Source organism: Bombus pyrosoma, linkage group LG1 (genome assembly GCF_014825855.1).
Source record: "Bombus pyrosoma isolate SC7728 linkage group LG1, ASM1482585v1, whole genome shotgun sequence".
NCBI classification, from domain to species: Eukaryota; Metazoa; Arthropoda; class Insecta; order Hymenoptera; family Apidae; genus Bombus; species Bombus pyrosoma.
The window spans coordinates 4,024,761-4,051,477 of NC_057770.1; the positions used below are offsets into that span (position 1 = coordinate 4,024,761).

The 26,717-nt window shown below is 38.4% G+C and overlaps 6 protein-coding genes across 12 annotated transcripts in view; 2 read left to right on the forward strand and 4 right to left on the reverse strand.

The window, feature by feature from the left end:
• LOC122571549 (cytosolic carboxypeptidase 1-like) overlaps positions 1–7,312 on the reverse strand; it is a 31,858-nt gene extending 24,546 nt beyond the window's left edge. For 3 of the 6 annotated variants that reach the window (XM_043735474.1, XM_043735455.1, XM_043735434.1), the window contains exons 1-4: positions 5,230–5,362; positions 3,138–3,283; positions 828–910; positions 102–213 (exon numbers count right to left, since the gene is read on the reverse strand). In XM_043735474.1, coding sequence (XP_043591409.1) covers positions 102–213; positions 828–910; positions 3,138–3,283; positions 5,230–5,333 — 445 coding nt within the window. In that variant the 5' untranslated portion in view covers positions 5,334–5,362. Of the gene's footprint in view, positions 1–101; positions 214–827; positions 911–3,137; positions 3,284–3,678; positions 3,732–5,229 lie in introns of all 6 variants that reach the window. The other 3 variants (XM_043735483.1, XM_043735445.1, XM_043735465.1) reach the window with 3 other exon arrangements.
• Positions 7,313–8,235: 923 nt separating this feature from the next.
• LOC122571652 lies at positions 8,236–10,930 on the forward strand. Its single transcript, XM_043735696.1, has 4 exons — positions 8,236–9,570; positions 10,125–10,289; positions 10,373–10,501; positions 10,617–10,930. Exons 1-4 carry the CDS (start codon positions 9,565–9,567, stop codon positions 10,821–10,823), a joined length of 507 nt encoding a protein of 168 aa, XP_043591631.1. The 5' UTR covers positions 8,236–9,564; the 3' UTR covers positions 10,824–10,930.
• Positions 10,931–11,441: 511 nt separating this feature from the next.
• LOC122571590 lies at positions 11,442–13,529 on the forward strand. The gene is made up of 2 exons (XM_043735549.1): positions 11,442–12,527; positions 13,098–13,529. Exons 1-2 carry the CDS (start codon positions 11,442–11,444, stop codon positions 13,425–13,427), a joined length of 1,416 nt encoding a protein of 471 aa, XP_043591484.1. The 3' UTR covers positions 13,428–13,529.
• A 151-nt stretch (positions 13,530–13,680) lies between these two features.
• Positions 13,681–22,504, reverse strand: LOC122571632. Of its 2 annotated transcripts, none has more exons than XM_043735662.1 (4): positions 22,036–22,504; positions 19,225–19,402; positions 15,825–16,016; positions 13,681–14,721 (listed from the first exon to the last, which is right to left on the reverse strand). In XM_043735662.1, the coding sequence occupies exon 4, from the start codon at positions 14,719–14,721 to the stop codon at positions 14,035–14,037; it is 687 nt and encodes a 228-aa protein (XP_043591597.1). In that variant the 5' UTR covers positions 15,825–16,016; positions 19,225–19,402; positions 22,036–22,504; the 3' UTR covers positions 13,681–14,034. The 2 variants fall into 2 exon arrangements, with proteins under 2 accessions (XP_043591597.1, XP_043591589.1); XM_043735654.1 differs by having other exon boundaries at positions 15,825–16,058; positions 22,036–22,503.
• Positions 22,505–22,720: 216 nt separating this feature from the next.
• Positions 22,721–24,128, reverse strand: LOC122571674 (histone H2A). The gene has a single exon (XM_043735740.1). The coding sequence runs from the start codon at positions 23,879–23,881 to the stop codon at positions 23,507–23,509; it is 375 nt and encodes a 124-aa protein (XP_043591675.1). The 5' UTR covers positions 23,882–24,128; the 3' UTR covers positions 22,721–23,506.
• Positions 24,129–26,020: 1,892 nt separating this feature from the next.
• On the reverse strand, positions 26,021–26,671 carry LOC122571727 (histone H4). The gene has a single exon (XM_043735797.1). It carries the CDS (start codon positions 26,625–26,627, stop codon positions 26,316–26,318), a length of 312 nt encoding a protein of 103 aa, XP_043591732.1. The 5' UTR covers positions 26,628–26,671; the 3' UTR covers positions 26,021–26,315.
• Between the last annotated feature and the right edge of the window lie 46 nt (positions 26,672–26,717).

The following is a 26,717-nucleotide window of genomic DNA, read 5'->3' on the forward strand; positions in this document are numbered from 1 at the left end:
TAGGTTTCCAAACTTTCTACAAATCTGTACGACAGATATACTGGCAGATTTTCTTCAGAAACAATAACACCGACTCGTCAAAACTTAGAAATTGCAATTACTTGTGGCACTTTTGTTCTTGTTCCCTTTGGTCTTCCCCTTCGCGACACGGGGTGATATGCATTCGTGTAGTATGCTGGCGATACTGCAGTTTATCACGTGATCCTTGCAGTTCTGTAACAAACGAACTTTATAATTCTTCCACGATTTATACTTAACGCATCTGGACTCGTTGCAACAGTAAAGGAAACGATCGAGAGATATTCGATACGCGCAGCAGGCCATGCAGATAATTATTCCTGCGATGCGTGCGTGCAATACTTAACAGAAAATGGAACGAACGGATTTCCAGTTTTGCATGCCGCAGGAAACCCTGTCGACGAGACAGACAATGGGGACCGAGCTGGCTGATGCGACCTAACCACGCCATATCGTGCAAAATGTTAATCGTGACATGGTTATCCGCACGCTTAATTGGATCCACGAAGTGTCGATTAAATGTCGGGTTTCGCAAAAGCCAGGGCGTTCGGTCACGCCCCTTGAAAATCAGGAACGCGATTTCAAGTAAAAGTTCGCGCCTTCATCTTTGATCCAAGCGGTGATCTAACAACGGGGATTGACAAAGTTTCGCTCTATAAGATAGAAGCTTTGAGACAACAGTTGATTAATCCTCCGTAGATAGTGCGCGTCGTTTACCCCTCAAAAATTCATCGCGCGTAAATTCTTTCGAAGCGAACTTTTGCGAACGAAAATATGTTTGAACGCAAAGAGTTGAAAGAGCTACCCACCTCCAACGTTGTGATGAATATTTCCATCGCGCCGGAATTCTTGCGCCATAATTTCTCCAACGTGCGCTCGCGTACCCGCCGATCTGGAAGATACCGATTCTTTAAACGTTTTAATACAATAGCCATAATTAGAATTTTACGAAATTTCCACGAGGAAAATCAGACCGTCTGTACTCTAAGATTATCAACGAATAGTCGTTATATTGGTCGATTTCCTGTCAATGAAACAACAAAGTACAACATACGTAAATCATAGATAAATCAATGCCCGCAACCATGAATAATCGAAGGAACAGATGCGATACCAAGCATACTGGACATTGACAAAATACATGGCTCCTATTTCAGACTTGACACGAGGCCAATTGCGACCAATGCCACGAACACTATCCATAAAAAAGCTGGATGTTACACACTAAGCTGTTGGCCTGAGAAAATATTCAACCATTGGCGCAACATATTCTCGATATAATCGATCGCTATTACATTTTTAATGTTTCCTCTAATTGAAAGCATCGCCTAATCGGAGATTCTTCGATCGAAACGTTGATAAAGCACCGTTTACGTATTTAGGAATTGCAGGTCTCGTAAGAATGTAAATAGATACTTACATTAAACACGTGCACGAGCGTTTAGAGAAAAAAGTCAGTTGAACGCGAGCCAGCTCAAAAGAACTTGAGCAAACCAACTCGCAACCAGATTCTGGAAGACCGTCTCTCCGTCTGTTACGTATTTTCTCGAATAAAAAAATTGTCGCAATTCGCTCTATGAAACTACGTATTGGAAGCAACCGTGAAATGACGATGCATAATGTTGCAATAACAAAGGAAACTTTTTCCAATGGAAAGTGTCTCGTTAGCCAAACGATGACTCAGTGCAACGACACTGTGTTTCCACGAGCTTCCGAACGTAAAGAAATATCGATCAACGGGACAACGAGTCCTTATCAAATTGGCACGACCGCGATTCTCTCGGAGACAGTCTAACATTGTACCGTACGGTTTGGATTACGTCCAAACGATCTATCAGCATTAAAGAAAACTCTTATGTAACCGAAAGCCGGCTTTTCGAAAATAACGAGTGACGGCCAATATATGACGCGCGACTCCGCTTGGCACACCTGTTCGCCAATCCGTGGAATCCTTATCGTCACATCGACGCAATCGTAATCGTTTAAAAAAGAAATGGCTGCACACAGGCGATGTCGGTCGCGTGTGATGGAAATTCGCATAGGTGAAACTGGGTCTAAATTCATGTACTAATGAAACGCAGCGTTGATCGTTTGATAATATCGTGGCATGCATGGGAATATAATTGTGAACGCAGCGTGTTTATCTGCAATACATCGCGAAAATGCTTCATCATCGTTCCTCACGATATTGTTTTCTATTTTACTCTTCGTTATTTATGGCTTTCTGTCAATTTCTGATGTGTTTCGGCAGAGCGATTTACTTACAAATATAAAAGAAAAGCTTGAGAAACAAGGATGGCAGCTGAAAAGAAGTTGTTACATTTTTATTTGGGAGCTTCTGCTCTTGTTTAGTATTAACGTTTACAAGGTAGCTCAAAAGTAAATGATTTGTAGCGCGGATAATGAAGGTTCCATCGTGTATTCAAAAGTGGCCTGACTTTGAATCCGACATCCGAGTTCTTTCGTCGACAATGTGGTAATGTTCTTTATGCATTTTTCCACTCTTTTTGACCCGATCTTTTGACACGAAGGTTGTTCGTTTTACATGGAAAGAGTTCGTGCGAACGGGAATTACCAGGGAGCCGTTTGTTAGCAACGTAAAAAGGAATTGAGGACGAAAATTCGTGAGACGGGAACGTGTCGAGTGTTCCCGCTGCTGACGAAAGGGCGGCCGTGCAAGCACCCCGACACGGTACGAATAATAAATTGTGCAAGTTTCTGGTGATTAGCCCGATGAAATAGAAGCCAACGTTCGCGGTAAAAATAGCAATTTAGCGGCACGAGGCTCCGTCTTAAAGTGTCCAATCTGTTTCGAGTCGTTTAAAACTTTGCTACCGCATTCGAAACTTATTGCTCGGTGATCGTTCACGATTCCGAAACGGATAACGAATAAAACGAGAAACTGGTTTACCGGAGAAACGTACTCGTTTCAAAAAAATGTTTCCCTAGAAGAAGAAAGAAAGTGCTGTCCTATTTATACGTCGTTTAAATCCGCACGAAATCTTATTGCCGGACTTGTTAACGATGCAAAAATGTAATTTCCTGAATTGTGAAAGTCGCGAAGTAAAATAAAGAGAAAATAAGAAACAATAGGTACATGTATGTGTAAGCATGGTTACCTGAAGACGTGACACGAGCATGAATCTTAGCCGCGATGTGCCTGAACGTATCGGCCTCCTGTGGCTTGGACACGCAACTTCGTAGCTTCTCCAACAACGCTTCGTTTATAGCCTCGTCCGCGCTTTTGTTGCTCGGTGACATCACACTAAACCACAAACAGCCGACAATCAAAGCTCAATTATCGGTCAGAGTCAGAGAAGAGCTACGCGCGTGAAAGAATTGCAAGTCAAACAGCACGCTTTATCTTGGCAAACCGATGTCGAACATGCAATCTCGTGCTACCAAAATGCTACGCATAACAAAGGGGGGATTGCACACAGTAGCAAGCAGAACGATGCCGATCGCACTGATCGTTTCGTTTCGAAGGAAAAATATTTTATAACCATTCGATGAATTTTTATTTTCTCACGTGTCAATCGATCGAAAAAACTTTCACTGGGTCTGTCGTCTATTTTTATTCGCACGAAATAAAATAAAACGGTGTGTTTGTTTGATCGTGTATCGACGAAAGAGAATAAAATTCATTATTGTCATACTTAACTAATGGAACGTAGCGGCTTGTCCTACTGACGTCTACAATGTCCTTCGTATATCTGCGATGTAGAAACAAAAGAATCACGATTCTCTTTTCTATAAGAAAAAGAAAGAAAATGGGACAGGTACGCGAGGAACGTAGAGTCATTCACGGTATCATCAATCGACTGTCCATTGGCGTTGCGCCAATTTCTCGCGCGTAATGCGCATTAGTCTCCTTTCACGTACGCCACGCTGTTAGCCAATGTCACAGAAATGAAAATCGAACGTCGGAAAGCCTCGAATTCAAGGTTAATTAACACGGCCAAATAACAAGCGATGTTCGAAATAAATGGCAAAGTCGTTCGTTATCATTATGCATCGATAACTAAATGGCGGCAATGGCCAATATCTACTTCCTCTCGGAACTTCCGCGATACCTTCGATGACACGAGCTCCATTCTTCCTTTCTTCTCGAGTGTTAATCGCGATAGCAAACGCTGCATGCATTCCCGGATCAATTATCGACAGTTTTTGAAGTGTCAACTATAGGATGGTAAGTTCAAGTTGATCGATAAGGAAGATTCGAAAGACTGGAATCGCGAATGTTTGCATTGAAAGAAAGTCGAAGGTATCGTGGAACTAGCCAGTCTTCTATGATTCTATAAGCAACAGGATTTAAATAAAGCTACGATAAAAAATACGGGTAACGAATGCATCGCAAGTTGTAATTCAGTTAATAAATTGTATGGAAAGACTCGTCGGCCATCTGCATTTTTTTATGACAACTATCCGTCCACGTTCAAGATGACACATTGTACACGGTAACTAGTTTCCTACGATATATACGGACCAATTATTGTCAACGATTTTATTGGACATTCGCGACAACATTATAATTTATTTGGCCAGAATCGTATCGCTATCCATGCCAATATTTTGCAATTAACCTTGCGAGACCAGCCAACCGGCAATGAATCGCATTCCACCGGAACGTTTCGCTATTGTTTCTATCAAACAACCATTCCTTCCTCTTTGAATAAGATGATATTTCTCAAGGAAAATTGGAACTTGCTACTAAACGATTCTCCGATGTAGTAGTAGAAGTAGAAATAATACGTATGTGTAACGTACGATGAATGTAGGAAGTATTCGCATAAACAACAGTCTATGAAACTCTGGTTTCTCAAGCAACTTTTATAAAATAACGAGCTTCTATATTTTTGGACATCGCTAGAACAGATATCGTACAACAAATTTCTGATAACACGTTTTTATTCCTTTCCTTCGACTGTAATTTTCAATGACGCTACAATTTGTGCGAAAACTATTTATTATCAGACCGATAATTTATTTCTCCTGCACGCCGATTTTACAGACCTCTGACAAGACATATACACGTACGAACTCATCCTCTTATACAAATTGACCAAGGAACCATAATTTTACGAAATACTGTTTAAAATCTATCGGTATACAAATACTTTCTGCGTCCATTGCATACGAACGAAAAGAAGCGTGTAGCAAAGTGTGCATCGAAGCGTCTGCAAATGTGCGTTCGGAACGGGAACCGGAAACCTGACGCAGAGCGACGAGCACACGCACGAAACACGGGGACAGGCGTTTTTGTAAGTGTGATGGCGATTTTTACTCTTCGTCCTGGGCATCCTGCACGTCTCCATCAGCCTCGTGGCTTCTCTCCATCGGCCGCTGGTTCTCCTTGTCACACTTCTCCGATGCACTTTTCATTTCTTCCTCAAGACGAAGCTCCCCGCTCTTTTACCTCCCTTTGATCGGAAGAAAAGGCAAGAAAAGAGTCGTCGAGACGCGGCACAACAACCAACGAAATAAAACAGCTAATTTATTCAATCGACGTACGTTCAAAACGATATTGATCGTTCTATTATCAAAACGCGACTTCACGATGAAACGAATTTTATTTTACTCGATGTTGTCAGCAAATCTTCTATTTCTTTATTTCCTTCTTGATACGAGTTGACGAAGGGGCGAATGATTTTTTAAAAAATAATAACACGCAGTCACATTTTATTCTCCAGACTCGAGGATGTCCAGTGATTTGAACCAGGTATTGCAGAAAGGAACAAGGATTCCGGCCAATGTTTTCCGTGAAATTCGCGAAACGATCCACGCGCTTTGCCACTCCGAGGCGGTTTGACGTTTCGCGCTGCCAAAACTATGTTTAAAAGCATAGCACGCACGCACGAGGCGGCTCTATTTATAGTAACGACCGCTTTCCGAAAACCGCGCCCCTTTTCTCATATTTTCGATTCCACCCTCCTCGATCGCACCCCTCGATCATTAAGCGGTGCATCATTGGACCTCGTGTCCTGAAGCGCGGAACAAAACACGGTTTCTACACGGTCATCGCAGACAGTTAAGCGAAACTCCAGCAAATAATAACGTTTTATCGCTGATTCATTAAGATTCGATAGATTCACTTCACTTTCATACGCACGTCGCAATTCATAAAAATGCGAAGAATACAAAATTCGCTAAATTGTGTAATTCACTTTGTCGTGTAAATTGAAATGGAGAATATTTTCGGGACTTTTTCAAGGAGATCACAGCGAGCATTGTTTCGAAATCGGCGGATTTCAACGCGCACATAATATGTGGAAAGAGGGTTTGCAGATGACGCGACGATGAAAGATGGCAGGAACGAAATTTGCTTGCCAAAAGATGGATAATGTCTCCAAGCTTCCATCAGTGTTTTGTGAAGATCATCAGTTTATTAAGACGTGAGACAGTAAATTATGAGCGGCAGGTGACTTTGTACTTCGAGAAGCGAAGTATTTACGGCGCAAGTATATCGGAACGATACAAGAAAATTTTCAAACGCGATCGAAGATCCTCAAATAAATCGGTATAATACGCGTTGAGAGGAAGTCACCGAAAATAATTATGAACAAGTTTCTCGCAATTTCGTGGATATATTTCCCGGCGAACACAGCGAAGATCTGCCCGTCTGGCGAATTTTCATTTCGGGCTAAAGTCTGTCGAAATCAAGTACATCTATCGTAAATTCTATCATTTAAAATTCAACGGTGACAAAATGAATAAAAAAACACGAAGAAGCACAAATACAGTTCGATGATTCGTTAGACAATTCATTGACCTAACCTTTTACCCTCTCGAGATTAACCTTTAGCTGTTAGAAACAAACCGTTAGAAATTTAATTTTCCCTTTTCACGATCTCGAATCTGATAAACCTACGACGACGCAAAAAGATCGACACGAAAATTCTCGACAAAATGCCACTGTTCGTCGTCGAGAGCAAAAATCCTTTGAAAAACAGCTGGTCAAGAGCAGCATCGTGCAACGACACCGTTGGGTTATTAATAGTATGTAATTCCAATGAACTCACGCTCGACGAGAAAACCAAGGAAACGAAGGAAACAAAAGCGGAAAACCAGAAAAGGAGGCAGAAGATCGGAGGAAGAGTCGGCGAGGACGATCTTCGTCGACGAGCAACACGCACGATTTATCACGCAGCAAGGTGGTGGTTGGTCGAGAACACGACTCGGTGCTTTAACCTCGTCTTCGAACACGATTCGAAGAATCACTGGCAACGAAGGGCTTGCCACCGATGATGGTTGTTGCCGAACGACCGTTACGGAAGCTGACGCGAAGGCAGGTGTATGCGGCACTTGTTGATAAACACGATAGCTCCCGCGGATTGATTAGTGCCCGTGCGAACTTTCACGAGCGCAGTCGACGCCTCACGAGCTTCTCTTCCTATCGATTTCCGAAAAGGCGCTTTCGTTCAAACTGGTCCATCAGCTGCTCCCTCGTGGTTCGCGCCGACATCTTTTTAATGCTCAAAATATTTCTATATATTTGTTCTTAGACGTATATTTTTATAGGATTTCGTTATCGGTTGAGTAATTTAGATGAAACGAGAATTTTCATAAAGTATTATTAAAAATGTCCGAGTTTTTATGTCACTTTAGGTCCTTGCACTTATCACTTGCGTTCGTGTTTATGTTTATTTTTCTTAACGATTGCATCGAGGCCAATTTTTATTGCTCGACTGCGGAGATTTATAGAAATTCATATTTCTATAAGCACCGCTGAGAATGTAAGATTTAGGAAGAGATTCTCATAATAAATATTTCGATATTTTATATATTTCCACAGATTATGCGCATTTTATATACCTTTACGCCATTGAATTATTCATGAATGCATAAAAATCGACAGTTCATCGCGGTATCGTTTGAATAACATATCAATCTGTCAAATTTTATTTCTGTTTACTTGACGTTGGCGCGATCAAAGCATTCACAAAAATCGCCTAGTCGTTCTCGGCGATATATTAGCCATATCTTTATAATACGTGTTTTAATTACAAAGCGTGTTGTTTTTATTGCTACACGGAGTCGTCGCTTTGAGCTATTCGAATAAATAAAATAGGCGCTGTGTGAATGGAGGACGTCTATCGTGCGGCAGATTGCATTTAACGATTTCGAATGAACGTTTCGATCGATTGAAACGTATGAAACGCCTGTTTTAAATAATGTAACCTATCGAAGCATGACTTTTAGATGGACAATACGTACCTCGAAACGTCAGCGTAACATTTATCCTCATCGTGTTTACTCCCTTGATTGTCAATGCTGCACTTCTCGCCTCTGGGCCTCACCATCGGAAGTTGTCTTTTGCATTTTCGGCTAACCACTCTCGAGAGCCATCCTTCGGGAGCCATACTAGGACCGAGTCACGGTGAAGTTAAGCACTTCCGATTTCGCAAGTTCCGTCGAACGACCATGATTAAGCGATGATGAATCCCAACTCACTCCACGATTTTCCTAACGAAATTGTCGCGCGTAATTACGAAACGAGGTTACTTGCAAACTTTAACGAAAATGTCAAAAATTCTTTTGGCACGAATACCATGAAGTGCATCTCGAATTTCACGTCGACGTATAATTATCGCTTTCTCGCTTTTAATAACTTTAAGTCAGCGTACCACGTTACGCACATACTTTCTCAGAGACTTTGATTTTCATTAATTATATTTTTATTTATCCCGTAATTCGTCGAATTTATGTACTGCAAGTATTGAATTCGCGCATAACCTTGGGAAGAAATTCGATGCGATGATCGAAATCGAAGAAACGGAACGGTGACAGACACGGGAACATTAGAAATGTAAATTCGGGTGTCAGAGCCGCCAGGCCACACCCTTCATTCATATTCTAAACGGCAATTTTCCAACGTTAACCGGTTTATGTGTGACTATCCTTCCACGATCTCGTCTTAGTCCTTCTAATCGAAACAGTAAATAAACCTCGCGTTATAATACATCCTGTGCCCGATATTATGCATGTACCATATAGAAACCTGTTACCAAACGTGATACTTTTCAATAAATTCGCTATTTCCGTTTGTAGCTTTCAGGCATGTTATTCATAAGTTCATATCTTAACCTCGATAAAACAACGTTGTCATAACTCTACCTACCCTAATGACAAACTCGTAAAACACACGCTAGATCATTCCGTGGAAAATGAGATTTTCTCAAGATTCGGTCAGATCTTGCATTGTGCTGAGTTATCTGCCAGGCTAACTAACAAAGATCGTTCATAGCGTCGTATTAATCGCTTCATCGTGGATCCTCGGGCAACGTCGAAAATATTTCGATCATTATGGAGCGCTTACGTCGTCGAAAAAAAGAATCACGAGCAAGTATCCCGTTGATCGTGACGAAGGACCGAGGAGAAACGACAGAAGAGCTATGCGTAGGAGCAAAGGAAAAAAACAATCACGGATGATATTCGACAGGGTGGGGGAGTTTGCTCTCCATGAAGAATATATAAATCGCGGGTAGGGCTGAAATTCCGGTTAGTACAGATAGTTTTGCGAGCCTATCGCGAAGCTGTGATCACACTATGCAGGTGAGTCTATTTCTGATCGTTCGTTTAAATATCGTTTCTCCAATTTTCCAACTCGAAGCACACCTACTCTACTTCTCCAAGTTTCCATTATGAACAGTTTCTTATAATTTGTATTTCGGTGAACGGGTACGACGACAAATAATATATTTCGTTCGATATATTCTTATTCTTTCATTCGTATAAAATAAATTTAAGACCAAAAGGGCTGGGAATGATAATAACACCAGTGGCAGAGGAGATCCACTGTTTTTATGAATAATTCTCAAGACGCGGCTAACCGTTACATCTGCGGAAAAAAATCAGTTTCCGCGTTGCCTGTGAATCGGAATCATTGATATGCGGGCCACGCGATGCTGCGCATCGAGCCAAAGCTCGTATTATCAAAAGCATCGGACTAGCTGTTTCTTTATTCGACACAGGATTCGTACGATCAATCTGCAGCTTACTACCGCATTGTTTCTCGTGTCACACGATACGATATATCATTCTATAAATAGAAGGAAACAATCGTTCTTTTTGAATTCGTCAGAATTTTTTCACCATCGTTTTTCAAGGTCTACGCCACGTTGCTTGCCTTCGCTGTAATCCTGGTCGTATCGATAGAGTCGAAACCAATCGGACTAAACTTGTACGTCAACGATCCTCATAACCCTTCTGAAGTCATCAGCGTGTATCCGCAACTTCTGCAATACCAGAACTCTCCGTTTTACTATCAAAATGTAACGTGTCTCTTGAAACTTTCACCATTTTTTCCTTTATTTCTCTATAGAAATTCTATTTTATCGCTGCTTTGTTTCTATAGGTTCCCGTAGATGTGAATGGTATTCCAGCTGCTGTCATCGCTTATGGGAAGCCTTCGGTCTCCCATCTGCCTGCTTATAACATTTATTATAGCACCCCTGTACATGACTTCCGGTTTCCACTGAATCCGGTAAAAACTAAAATTCTTTGACCTCAATTTCTCTAAAAAATAAATTTTTTCAACAATAACAGCTTCGTGCGTGCGTTGGGCATCGAAAAAGTATGATCCATCTGATTCTTCATAGGTGTATCCGCTGTTGAAACCCATTCAGCCGGGAGAACCGCCTAAACCAAGCCCACCATCGACAACCACTATGAAACCAGAGAACAAAAGCACCGAGGATGGCATCGAAAAATTGGACACGAAGATTGAGCCAGAGAAAGAAATGAAGAAATCGAACGAGAGCGGGGAAGACATCGACGATGACAGCATTATCATTGAGTCGATATAAACTGCCGTGTATTACGTTCCACGCTTCATGCTAATTAAATAAAATATTTAAACCTTTACCCGTTACTTCCTTGTACTTGCACGTTCATTTAGAAATTTAATGGTTCAAGTTTCTGAGCTACGTACACCAGCGATCAAAAATTTGGTGTCATTTTTCCGATTCTACTTATATCGAATCATCCGCTAACATTAATATGAAATTAACGTTACAAATATTAATAATAACATTCTTCACTTTCATCAAACTTTGTGCCAACAAGCTACCAACGTAGCAGAGTTCTTAGCTAGCTGCGCTTTAAATTCTTCGATTCTATGGAGTAGTAATTTCGTGGTAATTTAATAGCAATCTAAATGTGTTTAACAAAATATGTTCACGTTGAGAGCTGTAATTGTGTTGCACGATACGATAAAAGCTAATGAACGTTTTGCATCATTGGCGCCACGATCATAGGGTAGTCTCGTCGGAAGATAATCAATTAGTCTGCTTTCATCGGTTTGCGATAAATTTTATAAACATATTGTTATAATTGGATATTATTTTTGAGGAATCGAAACAATCGCTCGTCCAGCAACAGAAAGGTCTCTCACCCCACGAACGGTAGATAAACTGAGGTCAAAGATGCGAAACGCTCTTCGAATTCCTTCATTTGCTTCGTTGGTGCTAGGATCGTTCGCATCGATCGTGAATATGACTCCGAAAACTGTTTGGTTGGTCGGTGCCCTGACGTTGACGCTTTTTGTGATTATCGAGTCGTCTACCTTCAAGGAGACGAAAATTACGGAAGGAGACTATCAGGGATTAAAAACGTACGACGTTAAGGGGAAAGAGAAGAAACTAAAGCTGTGGAGATTCATGCTTATTAGTAGAAAGGACGCTGGTGAAGACCTGGAAACGAAGATTAAACCGATTTTCAAGAAATACAAGATCACTCGGCTACGAGTGGAGCCCTTTGGCAAGGAACAGTCCATCGAGAATGGGGAACATCTTTTAATCGGAGATAAAATTGACGAAACACACAAGGACAGAGTAAGAAGAAACGCGACTGCGTTGAATGAGTTCAAAGGCGCGAAGAGAAGCCATAAAAAGCTGATGCTTGCTCACGTTCAGGCTGGTTACAAGAATTGGAAGAATAAAGAACGTTCGAGCGATTCGAACGACGATGAACCCGTGGACAAGACAAAGAAAATCAATCGACGTTACGTGAATTATTTCCCCAATAATAAAACAAACAGATCGAAACGTTACGCGGTGACTAAGGACTCGAAGGATGATAAATCGGAATATTACGCGCAAAGGAAAGCGGTTATGGACAGATTTCACGCTCGTCAAAGAGAAATAGCGGACAAGTACGCGAAGAGAACGTCCACGACTCCGAAGTATGTGGTGTATAAATACGATTCGGAGAAGAAAAACAACGTATCCTTGCCTTCATTCGTGAAGATCGCGATAAATAATATCAATAAAAGCGTACGCGCAGTCAATAAGGCGAACAACAGTCTGCAGACCAGTACTTCCACTTCTTCTACGACACCGATTCGAGAACAAATCATAGAAACTACGACAATAGCCAATCCTATTAAACGATCAAACCAATTTCAAATTACAGAGAATTCGCTAGAACGGGATGTCGAAGAGGACTACGACGAAGACTCCGACTATGTGGAAGATAACAATGACTATCAGAAGACTAGTGACTCGAAACTAGTAAGTTATGCATGTATTTATCAAAATTGTATATATTATGCTACAAAGATTTAACAGACTAAACTTAACATGCTTAATATCCTATGCAAATAAACTATTAAAAAAAAAGGGAATAAAAAATTATGAGTAAATGTCTATCATATGGTAGAGCTCAATTTATCTGAACTCGCAATGAAGGAACAAACAATTGGTACAACAGGAATTCACACATTTTTTCTTACTAATTTTTCTTACCTGTTACTTATCGTTCTCTATGCAACAGAGTCGAGGTTCGCATAAGCAAATTCGGTAACCAGAAGCTTTAGTTAATCTGTCAACTGGATCGTTTCTTAATTACAAATTTTGATAATCACAGAATATAATCACGGAGACTTGGATTTGCTTTTACCAAATACGAAACGATACCTGAACAGGTGGGATTTTGTTAGATAATGAAATTATTATGTGCAAGAAATTGACAATCTCGCTTAAACATTGGTTAAAATTTTGTTCCGATAAATGGGATTCAGGTAAACGGAGTTTTACTGTATTTCTACAAATTTCTAATCAAACAATGAAAAATGTGTTCAGGACGATGACAAAAGCGGCGCGAAATGGGGTAATTGTATTGGTAATTTAGTATATCAGCATAACATAATCATCAGTGTACGCCAAGCGTTACAAACTGTCGCGGATATAACTACGTCGGTGGATGGACATCTTTGCATTACATGCATCAGAGTGGAATCATTGAATCGTAACAAGAACGTCACGGTGAAACTGGAAGTGAATCGTAGAGAGGACGGCAGCCTTATCAACGCGAAGCTCAAGTTCAACGACTTCCATCTCGAGCAATTATCATATTCCGTGAGGATGTGGGCCGTCAACAAAAAACAAAACAGTTGCAGCCACGTGCCGTAATTTTGTATTAAAACAAATGACCCACATAATACCCTCGTACATCAAATTCATTGTTCCTTTTTAATCCTTTCGCTCCCGATATTGCATCAATATTTCATTAATTAAGCCTGTCAAAAGTCAAACTAATCAACTGCAGTCTCTATTAACTTCTTAATTTTATCCCATTAACATTCGATTCTCAAGAACCAAATGGCTTCCTTTCGTAAGTTCACTCATTGCAAGAAGAGGGCACAGAAAATAATAAATTCCAAGATAAATTGAAAAAACAGAATTTATAACATCTGTAATTTGCAATCGATGAAGTTGTTCAGTGTGGCTTCTGAACGGTTCAATTGACTAAACGACGAATGTATTTGTTCTCAGTAAAACTACTCTGTTTTGGTGTATATATTCTTTTTACAAAACCACTGGGAAAAAAATGTGTTTCTATGGTCAATAAATATTAAAGAAAGCTTTCCTCGCGAGTAAACAAAATTCGGTTCCAAAAGGTTTAACGTCATTCATCGTCCGTAAAATACATCGTTTCCTCCAAACACTATGAAATAATCAGTCTGACCATGACGGCGAATAAACGTAACTGGAAGAATCTTGTCGGGCAAGTTCCACTTCAGGAACTTTTGGGCACAGCTGTCGGAAGGGGTGGCGGTGGTACATCTGGTATTTTCTCTTTCTGTTCCTTTGCAGCGAGCTTCTTCTCCTCGTGGTAAGCTGGAAGCAGATGTTCAGAGAACCCGTTCTTCGGTGTGGTTGCTGGAATAGGTTCTAAAGTGCCATAGGGTTGATAGTCGACGTAGTAGGTCCCCGGGACCAAGTGAGGGTTGAATCCACTGTACGTGTAAAAATAGGGATCGTAGTATAACGATTGATAATTGGGATAGAAGCTTAGAGGTTCTTGTTCCCCGTTCTTGCTCTTGGGTTCTGACTTTAAACCTTTATTCTCTTCTGCACTTGGATTCGTTGCTTCTATTTTATCCTTCGCATCAGTTGGTTTCGGCTGTTCGACGGTAGCGGTGGGTTCGGCTTGTACGTCACGTTGACTGTATGATTTTAGAGGATTTTGAGGAAGATGAACGACTTCTGGTCCGGCAAGATGAGGCGCTACTTGCGTGTAATAAACCGGTGGCACGTATCCAACCGCTGTTCGATGGATTATCGGTTGAATCACTGGATATGCTCTGGACGGGGACAAGTTTTGATTACTTGTAATCACGGCGTTATACACTTTAGGAACCCGAAGGAGTCCTGGATTTCCTGAAGCCACGGTTATCAACGCGAACACGACCAACAAATTCATCTGAAAATTATTAAATAGAATTAAAAGAACGGGAATTGATGTTTAGTACGATACAACGTGTGAAAAATGACGGTACAATCGAAACAAACACCAAGTACCGTAAGCTATCGTGTCACGGAGAGAATGATATAGTTCAAAGTCCCTGTTCGAGCACAACGTCGATAAATCTAGTGCAAGCACGCGTGTATACGTACAGTAAAACGACCCCAAAGTGACGTACGTGATAGTTGCAATTATCAACCGCGTTGCGTTGATGCAAGAACAAAACTATGCGGGAATGTCAGAATGTTATGAGGTGTTGTATTAATTCCCTCGCGATATAATATCACGATATTCGAATCTATCCTGTTTATATACACAGTACAGTCTAATAGCTTTACGGAGCATAAAAAGATATAATATATAAAAAAAAAAGATTGTAATTTATAGATCGTAGCTACGAAGAACTAGTTTTGTAAGTGAAAAGATATACGAACTTCTTAAAATTTATCCAGATTTCTAGAAAGCAAGACTGGCGATTTAACCGCGTGTCAACCAGCTGTCCATTGTTTCTTGAGAAATAACAGACATCCATGGATAAGAATCTCGCGTGTGCTTGCTCGAGCGATCGCATACAAAAGAGGCGAGCTACACGTGCACGGAATAAAATCTCGACTGTTTTCTTTGTAGGTGTGTGCTAACAGTCGAGTTGTCGCACCTAGCGAAATTCTTGCGTTCCGTGAAGTTCAGATAATCGAGAGAAAAATAGATTTCAACAAGGAAAGCGGTTAACTACGAAAAATTAAAATTAAATCATCCATTAATTTAGTAACTTTTATAGTTGCAGCAATTGTACGAAAAATGTCTTTGTAAATTCTATCGGAATTATTGACAGAAGGAAAATGCATAGAACGTCGATACCACATTGTAGACACGCGCTTCGCTACAATGATTCATCTTATTAACATACGCGAATTTCTTCCTTCCGCGACGCGTTCTTTCATTCTTCGTGAATAAAACCTGACTTTGAAGAGTCATAAAGAAGAAGAATCGTCAAATTTTTGTCATATAAATTCGAGTGTAACGAAAGATCAGTTGTCGATAATAAAATGAACGACGCTTACCTTTTACTCGATCCGTCTCCCTCTTGGTATACCTTCCCTACAGAGCAGCAAGGATCGTCGAGAAGCTGACACTAAGTAGCAAGAGAACTGCATGGAACCGTAGTATATATGGCCCATGGGGTCTCACAATCAGGGTTCAAGTCCTACCTCCCCCACTACATACCACTTAGCGAAAGTACTCCGCGATCGGTACTGTAATGTTCAACATCAGGCCCGTCTACATCAACCAGCGAACTGCAGAAGGACAAACATTTACCATGCATAGGACCGCGATGCACGGTGTACGATTGATGGACGAACTGTGAACGTGGACGTGCATCGAACACGAAGCGTCTAAAGATGCTCGAAACGGGGAATATATATATATATATGTTTAAGAAATAAAACATTTCAATATTTAAATATTTGAAAGTTTGAGAATTAGAAAATTTACAAATTTGTATATTTGGATATTTAAAAATTGGAATGTTTGAATATGTAAAAATTTAAATACTCGAATATTTGAAAGTTCGAGAATTTGAATATCCAAATATTTCAAAGTTTGAAAATTTGAAAATTTGAAAGTTTGAAAGTTTGAAAATTTGAAAGTTTGAAAGTTCGAATATTTGGAGATTTTGTAATTTTCGAATTTGATAAATTGGAAGAATATTGCTCTTGAAACATTCTTCAGAGGTTTGGAAGTTTGAAAATTTGAAAGTTTGAAAATTTGAAAATTTGAAAGTTTGAAAATTTGAAAATTTGAAAATTTGAAAATTTGAAAGTTTGAAAATTTGAAAATTTGAAAGTTTGAAAATTTGAAGATTTGAAAATTTGAAAATTTGAAAATTTGAAAGTTTGAAAATTTGAAAATTTGAAAGTTTGAAAATTTGAAAATTTGAAAGTTTGAAAATTTGAAAATTTGAAAATTTGAAAGTTTGAAAATTTGAAAATTTGAAAGTTTGAAAATTTGAAATTTCGAATATTTGCAGATTTTTTAATTTTCGAATTCGAAAAATTGGAAGAATATTGTACTTGTAACATTCTTCAGAGATTTGGAAGTTTGAAAGTTTGAAAATTTGAAAGTTTGAAAGTTCAAATATTTGCAGATTTTGTAATTTTCGAACTCGAAAAATTGGAAGAATATTGTACTTGAAACATTCTTCAGAGATAAATAGATAAGAATAATACTAGTATTAATATGTTCCATCCTGCAAGAAGTAAAGTTTGTATTTTATAGAACAATAAATCGTATTAACGAGCGACGATTGTTACCGATGATAAAAATGTCAGCAGTGAAATATTGACTTTAAGCAAGGCAAACGATTTACAGTTTCTGATAAGGATAACCTGCGAAGAAGTAATTACTAAAGGGATAATAGCCCAAACACGTCTCATGTAAAGGGTACGGTCGATCTTTTCGTAACTGCTTGATTAATGACGTACGTGCGGGTACTTAATTGTAGCTATGAGTATTTTTTCTTCCACGTGGCTATGACTCGAATGTTTCCTTTCAACAAATACTAACGATAATTAAAAATAATATTTCACATTTCATAGGCCATTCGTTACAGAACAACCCGTACATTACGAGCAAATTAAAATGTTTCAAGAAATAAGAAAAAAGAAATAAACATAAGGACCTCGATAGTTAGACACATGGATTGCCCGATTTAATGAGATACACATATCGATTCGTGACAGTGACCGTACACGCTCACGTATCACGAAATCAGCAACGAACTGACACGCGCTAATCATTCAATCTCCAATCGATCGCGAATGCCATTTATGACGAATAAAAAAATAATTCGTTCGCAAAGTTCATGAAAAAAAAGAAAGAAACCGAATGACTAACAAGATAAATGGTGAACGTTCAATGACACACAAACCCACTCCCGTTTACATAATACTCTCATTAATGAAAGGAAAATTAAAGGACATTCAGGGGAAAAATATCAACGCTCGAGAAAATCGAGGTAAAGGCATTGGTTCAAATGTCCTATTTATGTAACGTTAAGTTGTTGAGAAAGTTCATAGCGAAATTTATTATTTAGTAAAATTCATGATAAAATAATCTTCTTCCGATTCTATTAGAATCTGTCACACGACATATTGCTTGTGAAAAACGCTATGAACTGCCCGAACAACCTTTCCTTTTGCGATTGCTTAAGAATTTTATGCCCTTTACCTTTTCATTACAGATATACTGCTACGAAATAGGGATCGAATGTCTCAAATTGAACAGAGAAAGACAAAGATGTGGTAAAAAGATAATAAAATTATTAGCTTTCTCGAATGTTTCAAAATTTCAACTAAGAATGGTCAGCACGTGCCTCTGGAGCTCCTCGATTCTCACGTAGGCCAGATGTTTATGTATAAAAATGCTGGCTCTGCACACGAGACGAACGTATAAACCAGCTCAGTGACGTAAGAATCAACGACGCTACTGTTACCGGATTCGAAAACGCACGGATTTCTCGAAATTTTCGTGTTGCTCGCATTTTGCGAAACGTCGTTCCCGTTATTATATCGGTTTTACATGTCTGTTATACTTGTTCTACACGCGACAGCTATGGCGAAATCTTGGCAACGGCAGCGAAAGAATCACGACAGGAGAAGAACTGAGCGAAGAATCGAATCGTGTTTAAATGTTGATTCAAATAAACAAAAATAGCGGTGTTTCGATAGAGAGTGCTTTATAATTCATTCCTAATCAACTGTGCGTATACTTGACAATTCCAAGGTACATCGTAATCGTCATATAAAAAGGGAATGATAAATTATACGGTACGAATAATGGTCCTAATAATCTGTATACCTAAATAAAGTAGTAGATAGCTAATTAGAGCGCTTTGAATTAAGATACATAATAGAGTATTAACTTTACGACTACTTTTGATTTGATTGAACAATGTATGGAAAATAGATACGTCTGTTCTCAACCGTGACCATTTATTCCATGGTCATTGTCCCAAGTATATCATATCTCTGTGCAGATATCTATTAGGGGACTATAATTCTTTTTTTTTTTTTTTTTCAATCTACAATCTCTCGTTAAATGCTCGAAATTACAATCATAAAGCTAACTCTGTACTTTCATAGAATTATCAAAGACTATCGTAACTCTTTGCATGCTTTGAATTTTCGAGCGCAATAATGCATTTTTCAACAGTCTTCTGCAATTCAATCGTCGACTTACCGAACCGTTATACCGTAGGAAATTTTAACATTGAAACTCAGAGGGGTTTAAAGAGGTACGATCTCTAAGAATCGACGATTCAATTTGTCAAATAGACTCGATCGGAATGTAACACATTCTTCTGAGCAACAATATCGGGAAGTTCGGTAGCAATACGATGAAGATCAGCACCAAGGGCGACAGCAGCAGCAGAATACTGGCGTACACCACCAACCACCATACCGTCGATATTCCAAGAACTGGTTCCAGCATCGTGAGTCCCAATTGGCGATGTCAGGCACGCAGAAATTCTGAAGCATCTGTGGTTCGTTGAAGTAATTCCATTCCACGAAGACAATACGTATTTGCAATCATGATCGATCGATGTTCCTCCATGTACGATCGATTAATTGAAGAACTCCTAAAAAAAAAGAAAAGAAAATCGTTAGTCATGAATTCAATCGGAGGTTCTATAACATTACGTAGCTTATATTCTCACATATACTCCGATATTCTCTTTCCGATTGCGTAAGAATAAACAGCATATAAAATGTAAACGTTAGATAGTGTTTCTTCCGCGTTATGCATATGCTATGGATCAAACACTTTGAAATACATGGATTTAGGTTAATCATAATCGAAACCTGCAACGAATTTGAAAGTTTTTGAAAACTTAGTATAGAAGATAAAATGTAGGAAATTTTCGAAAATCTTATCGCCACTATTACGGGACATGATTATCGCGATTTTATTGGTAAACATTTGAAACGAATCTGAAAATTTCGATAAAATAATACCGTAAAATTATGCAACTAACCGATATATAAATATATAATGCATAATTAATTCTTCAGATACTTTCGCGAATCACTATAGCTTCTTCAATCTTCTCGTAATATAAGACATAAAAAAAAAATCATATTCTATGTTCTTAAGAATAATGAATAAATAATAAATAACTGACTGGAATTTTATAACCTTAACACGAAAGACGATCAACTATTCGTCCTAACGATTAGGATGATATTCTAATTTTTCTTCCTAGCGTACTATCGTTTCAAGCGCCTATTTCAAGGATACGCTTCTTTATCCGTTGCATCATGACGACGACGGGTTTTACTGAAAAGGTGAGCCAGTCTTCCGTACGATATACGGAACAATGGACGCTGGATTGCGCAGTAAACCGTTGACGATAAAACGTTACGAACCGATCATATCGGTTATTTTTCTGCGCGGTTATCGAACGCGGTGTTTGAGAAATGGAAGAACGGTGTTCGTAGTTGCATTTAAGCCTTTCCGCGCCATCGAGCTAGTTTATAGATGGTCGTCGATTACGCAATTCGAAGTTCGCAACTGTTGTGTAATTGTTTCATTGTGATACCACGAATTTCATGCATAGTGTTAATGAAACATAGAAAGCGAAGACTTTAGAGCGGAACATTACCTTACAATATATACAATTATTTTTGTTAAAGTTTATTTATTAAAAAATTTTCTGAATAATCATCGACCCTGGAAAAACCATCGCGAGCTTTAAAATTTTTTACAAATTTATCATAATAAATTTCTTTTATGTTAGATACTATCCAAAATAATATCATTTTCTTTATAAATTAGATGATTTTTCTATTACAGCCTATTGCTATTCGTTTCATGTTTCACCCATGCAAATAAAAGAAATTGTAAAATAGAATTGCCAGTCAGAACGCGGTAAAATTTTCAGGAAAAATTAATTTAATAACGATATATAATAAAATTAATAAATCGCATTGTTCCAAATATTTTCAAATATCGAGAAGTATATTCAACTCGACAATCATCATTTATCGTCTATGGCGCGCGTCGACACGCTCGTCCTTGTATTGCTAAGTATACGCGCGTTTTGATAGAGAGACCGGTTGAGCAAGCCACGGCGATCAAGTCAGACGGTGTAAAAAAGCTTCGAAAAGAGACAGGAGACGAGAGCACGAACGAACGATAAAAATCTACGCCGGTATCCAAAGGTAACGCATACACAACGTGCAAACGGGTTCGCTATCTTGGGGCACTTGTGCGCGTGACCGTACCGCGGAAAGTGAAATTTTCGCTATTGCGTAATGCTAACATAATAGTATTATCCGGTGTAGATCGTGAGGTACGTGGTTACGGACTGTGCCGCCATTAACGAAGATACGATTAACCTCGTTGAGATATTCTAATTTAATGCCGAAACAACTCTGACTTCATTTTCTGTCTATCAGAAATATTTCTACGATATTTTCGTGATTTTCTGTACCTCGAATAATTATGAAATAATTTATCGAATTAGTATATAAATTATGCGACGTACTGTTAGATAATTTACATAATTAATTTCAATTTGAGTAGTTAACTTGACTAAAAACCAATCTATGTTCAAGGTCTTTCACAATTTGCGCAATATAATGTTGCAATCGATGCTTATTCGCTACGTCAGCAAGGTACAATTTGAATGTTTACATGCTATTTTAACGTGTTCAAATTCTGCACTATTAGGAAACAAGTTAATTCTGTTAATTCGGGGAAGTTAATTCGGGTTGGTTATTGGTTTATATTGATTATAGCAACAGTGTGGATACGGTGCACGAACGACTTTCAAATTTTCGACCTCTTATCCGATATCGCGGTGTCCTTGCCTCGTAAAAAGTTCACGGAGTACGTGTATGTCGAACGAAATGCATTTACCTCGTGCGTTTAACGTTCCTTGAAGAACCTCGTAAACAAATAAAAATGGCTCCCCATCGAATTTTTCTCTCTGAATAACCTTTATAAGACATTTCAACAGTCTGACTACCGTATATAAAAAAAGAAATTAAACTCCACACCAAATTCCAACAAGAATTCAGCACAGAGCACAACTTTAATTCTTTGGAATATTTGATCTCCCACTGTCAAATGCTAACAATCTTAAACTGTTAAACGATCGTAAATACGTGTGTAAATACGTCCTAAATATACAAGAATTCCAAAGAGCAAGATGTCTACCACGCTAAAAAGAACATCAACAAAGATTCATGCACATCGATCGTTCCTTACCATTCCTCGATCCAGTACGATCCGCGTCACAGAAAATCGCCACCGACCGCCACACGAGGATCCAATCAACGATATTCCAACGGTCCACAACGTGTCACCACGAATCTCAATCGCGATCTCCACGAATGCGCGACAGAATTGATGCGAAGAATCGTTTCTCGTATGCGTTCAGTCGCTTTCCGCGGACTGAGAGCACGCCAGGCTCCCATGCTTCGATGTCCCGGGTACTTTCCCTTTCTTTCGGCGCTTTGAAACCGACGTACACGAGTATAGTTGAGTCACCTGGTAACGCTTCGTCTGCATCAGATAGACGCGGTTTGACGAGGCCCCTCCGTCTTCGAACGTTCACGTGTCGATCGTCTACCATTCTCGATGGCATTGACAACTTCCAACCGTCGACCTCGTCTTTTTTGTCTCACGGACACTACACCAGAAACAGATTTACTCGAGCAGAATGGAAATATTGCGTCGCGTCAGTGGAGGGATCGAACAACCTTCAAATTTCGTTCCTTTCTATCGTTTGTATATGTCCTCGCAAGGGGACTTGCTTATTTTTAATTCTAATCCTCGATCTTTTATCAATATCTTTGAAAGTTAGTTCTATTCAATTATTAAATATTAATCTATGTTTCAGTGATGAATAGGAGTAAAAAGGTGAAAGAAATATTCAAGTCAAACTTTGTTATTTACTTGATTTCTACTATATTTTCAAGTTTTCTTTCTTCTTATCATTAGTCAAATCGTTTAGATTGAAGAATCGTAACTAATCACAATCAAGCTTTACAGTAGTTTGCACGAAAAATAATGCACATAGAATGTGATATTTGAAATTTTGTTAGTATTACATTTGACGAATGTATCGAATAGTATTCGATAAGTGCATATGTATACTTTAACTACGTATTATTCACCGAATGAAGTTCAATGATCTTACACAAAGGAGGTCTTTCAGAGATTATTTTCTTAAGATCTGTTTAGCTCGCCGTAAGCTCTCACGATACACTAGCGCCGTACAGTAAGATTGAATCGAAGCTTTAATCCGCGGTTTTGCTTATCCTTTGAGTAGACGCTATTTTATCGGAGTACTATCGATTTGTCACGCTATTGTAGATATTTGTAAAGAAACGGTAGGATGGGAGAGGTGATAATGTATGTATTCAAAACCCGTATGTCGTAAAACCATGAAATGTCCTTAAATTAATTTCTGATTATTGCTACTAATAGTCCTATATAGTATTCAATATTATATACCTAACCTCTCCTATACTCTATTGCACTCCATGTCAGCATATCAACCATATTGGTCAAATATTACGTAAATTGAGCGATATGATGATAGTTTACTCGAACATAATCAACGATTTTAAAATGATTGATCTGAATAGTTTAGTTCGAGACTGTTCTTTGTAAGAACGATTGTTGGTCCTGAAAAGGACCGATTTGTAAGTTTTAAGTGGTGGGAGAAAGCAGCTTATGCCTTTTTTTCAGTTTTCTTAGGTAACAGTACCGCTTGGATATTTGGCAAAACACCACCTTGGGCGATAGTGACTCCAGACAAGAGTTTGTTTAACTCTTCGTCATTCCTGATGGCAAGTTGCAAGTGTCTTGGAATAATCCTAGTCTTCTTGTTGTCTCTGGCTGCGTTACCAGCCAATTCCAAAACTTCAGCAGCCAAATATTCCATGACGGCCGCCAAGTAAACAGGTGCACCAGCACCAACGCGTTCTGCGTAATTTCCTTTGCGAAGCAGTCTATGAATACGACCAACGGGGAACTGCAGGCCTGCTCTATTCGAACGAGACTTCGCCTTTCCCTTGATTTTTCCACCTTTTCCACGTCCAGACATCTTTTCTTTCAAAGATTGTTTACACGAGAAACGAAAACAACGAAGAGCTCTCTTCTACACGTAGGTAGAAAATGATGCCAAGCGTCGGAACAGCAGCGCTGTTATACCCGTCAAACGTGCCCAGCGGCGCACCAATCACGAGCCACGCTGCGCTTCTCGTTCTCTGATTGGTGCGCTGCTGTTACTCAATCTATGCGTTTACTTGTCCTAAATCATATTATCATTGTTAACAAAAATATAACAATTGTAAATTGAATAAAAAGTATTGGTTAAAACATGATTTTTCTTGTTTGTAAATCATGCTTTGATTGTTAATATAAATATAACAATTGTAAATTTAATAAAAAATATTGATTAAAACATGATGTGCTTATCGTAAATCATGTTTGGATTGTTAATAGAAATATAACAATTGTAAACTTAATAAAAATCATTATTTGAAGCGTAATATTTTAAGTAAGAAAAAGTAACAATACATATCACATAATACAGTTTGATAGTAAAAAGGAATGAAAAATACACAGCTTGTTTAAGCAAACTCCAAATTTCCATTAATGTACATTCATGTAACCAAGCGTCGTTTCATTTGTCTGATTAGAATATCTTGATGAGAATTGGAGAATTCTTTGAGTGTCATCATCGTGAGATTCAAAAAGGTCGATCGAGTCTAGGAATTTTTTTTTTTATTTATTAATAACTTGCAATCAATTCTTCCATTGAGAATTTTCAGTAATTTTCTCTGGCGTGGCGCAGTGACATGGCTAATTAATGACATTAAGGGTCTAGGAATGTACAAGGTTTTCAAGTGCTCATCGTTTTGGGCATTTGAGCAGATGTAAAAACGCAACTGATCTTAACACGCGATTATATATCACTAAAACACATTTCATATTATCAAGACAACATTTTTCTAATTTTTATGAGCATAAGATCATTCTAGGTAGTGAGTACGTAATAAGTATGATATAATCTGTGACGTAATAATCTCTGGAATAAGCGGGCATGAACGATTTCGTATTGAATACTATGTAAATCTTTTACTTACAAAAGAAAAACATACGAGATGCGAAAGAAAATGTTACATGAAAAAAAAGATGATAAAGAAAATCGTTTGCATATGCATGAGAAGTGCAATACTTACACAAAATATATGCTACGTAACTACGTTGAATAATTTTGTGAATATTTTTGAAAGAATTCTACTGTTCTTCAGAAAAATTGTTATTGTAGAATAACTATCACGAATGCAAGAAATAAGTTTACATGTTTTGGTTTGCAGCTTTTAAATAGATATTTGTAAAAAAGTTACTTCCTCATTAAAGCATTAATGGCAGTGTTTCAAATTGAAAAATGGGAGTGAATATTATTCTCAAATCTTTGATTAACTTAACGGATATATAACATTATATATTGTCTTTATCATATAACATTGTCTTTATCATAGCTAACAATAACCATCATAAGAGTATAAAGCTAGCGTAGGATTTGACAAATTCGTCTTATTTTAAAGCTAGAAGTAAAGGATATCCCCATTGAAAATATACTTAACATCAATTGGGAACTTTTCGCACGCATATTCAAGTTTTCATCGATCTTCGAGAAACACAGAACATTTCGTGTGCATAGCAACATTAAAAATGCATATTTCTCTGTTAAAGTGTATTTTGTATCCCGTTTCCTCTATTAACGGCACATGCATATATATTTTTTATAAACTGATATATAAATATGTTTATATTCTGTAATTGACAACAGCTCAATAGTGTATGAGTGAAACAGAAAAATGATCTCTACACACAGTTTGTAAAGAAAACCTTCAATCTTTCTCAAACGTGAAATAGCGTAAATTTTGGGATTGAAAAATTCTTTTTTATTTGGAAGTAGTTTACAATCGATTCTCATTGAGAATTATAAGTAAATTATTCTGGCATGGTACTATAACGTGAATAATAAATGATTATCGTATGTTTGATTCTAATGTTTAAATCTAGAGGGTAATGTCTGGGATTGAAAAATTAGATAATTTTTCCTTTTTGAATAATTTTTCAATTTCAATAAGCTTAGAAAACACTATCGACCTGAAAAGTTGGATGTATGGAGAAGCTTTATAGGTTAGGTTTTTCATTACACATATACAAGTCCAAGGAAACATTTTTATTTCATTCGCAACACAAGCGTAGATTACAAAAGATAATTCGATGAAAGTATATATATATACATCTCGGAGATACCCGTCGTCATTTAAAAAAAGTATTAAAGCTTGTGATACATAAAATGGGCACAAAATATGTGAAGGATGAGCGATTGGAAATTCACCAGTACTTTATTAATTTTCACAGCGAGTTTTTTTGAAACAGAAAATTCCATCGTCGTAAATATTGTTGGCCCTGATAAGGACCGTTTGTTTGTGAGGACATGAATGCGGCAAGAGAAATTAACCACCAAAACCGTACAGAGTTCTTCCTTGACGTTTCAAGGCGTAGACTACGTCCATAGCCGTCACAGTCTTCCTCTTGGCGTGTTCTGTGTAGGTTACGGCGTCTCGGATAACGTTTTCCAAGAACACCTTCAATACACCACGCGTTTCTTCGTAAATCAATCCAGAAATACGCTTCACACCGCCACGACGAGCAAGACGACGGATGGCTGGCTTGGTGATACCTTGGATGTTATCACGCAAAACCTTTCTATGGCGCTTTGCTCCTCCTTTTCCCAATCCTTTTCCTCCCTTACCACGGCCAGTCATTGTGCAAGTCGATCTTTTCCAGTGAAACAGCGATCACTAAGTGCATGTGTGATGCTGCTGGCACCGTGCTTTTATGCTTACGGTTCCGCA

What these genes read in the sequence shown, in the direction of transcription:
- LOC122571652 (XM_043735696.1), top strand. An exon ending in CTCCGTTTTACTATCAAAAT is followed by an intron (nt 10,290 to 10,372) that starts GTAACGTGTCTC and finishes TTGTTTCTATAG; the next exon opens with GTTCCCGTAGATGTGAATGG. An exon ending in TCCGGTTTCCACTGAATCCG is followed by an intron (nt 10,502 to 10,616) that starts GTAAAAACTAAA and finishes GATTCTTCATAG; the next exon opens with GTGTATCCGCTGTTGAAACC.
- LOC122571590 (XM_043735549.1), top strand. Translation starts at nt 11,442, where the DNA reads ATGCGAAACGCTCTTCGAATTCCTTCATTTGCTTCGTTGGTGCTAGGA. An exon ending in AGACTAGTGACTCGAAACTA is followed by an intron (nt 12,528 to 13,097) that starts GTAAGTTATGCA and finishes AAATGTGTTCAG; the next exon opens with GACGATGACAAAAGCGGCGC.
- LOC122571632 (XM_043735662.1), bottom strand. Translation starts at nt 14,721, where the DNA reads ATGAATTTGTTGGTCGTGTTCGCGTTGATAACCGTGGCTTCAGGAAAT.
- LOC122571674 (XM_043735740.1), bottom strand. Translation starts at nt 23,881, where the DNA reads ATGTCTGGACGTGGAAAAGGTGGAAAAATCAAGGGAAAGGCGAAGTCT.
- LOC122571727 (XM_043735797.1), bottom strand. Translation starts at nt 26,627, where the DNA reads ATGACTGGCCGTGGTAAGGGAGGAAAAGGATTGGGAAAAGGAGGAGCA.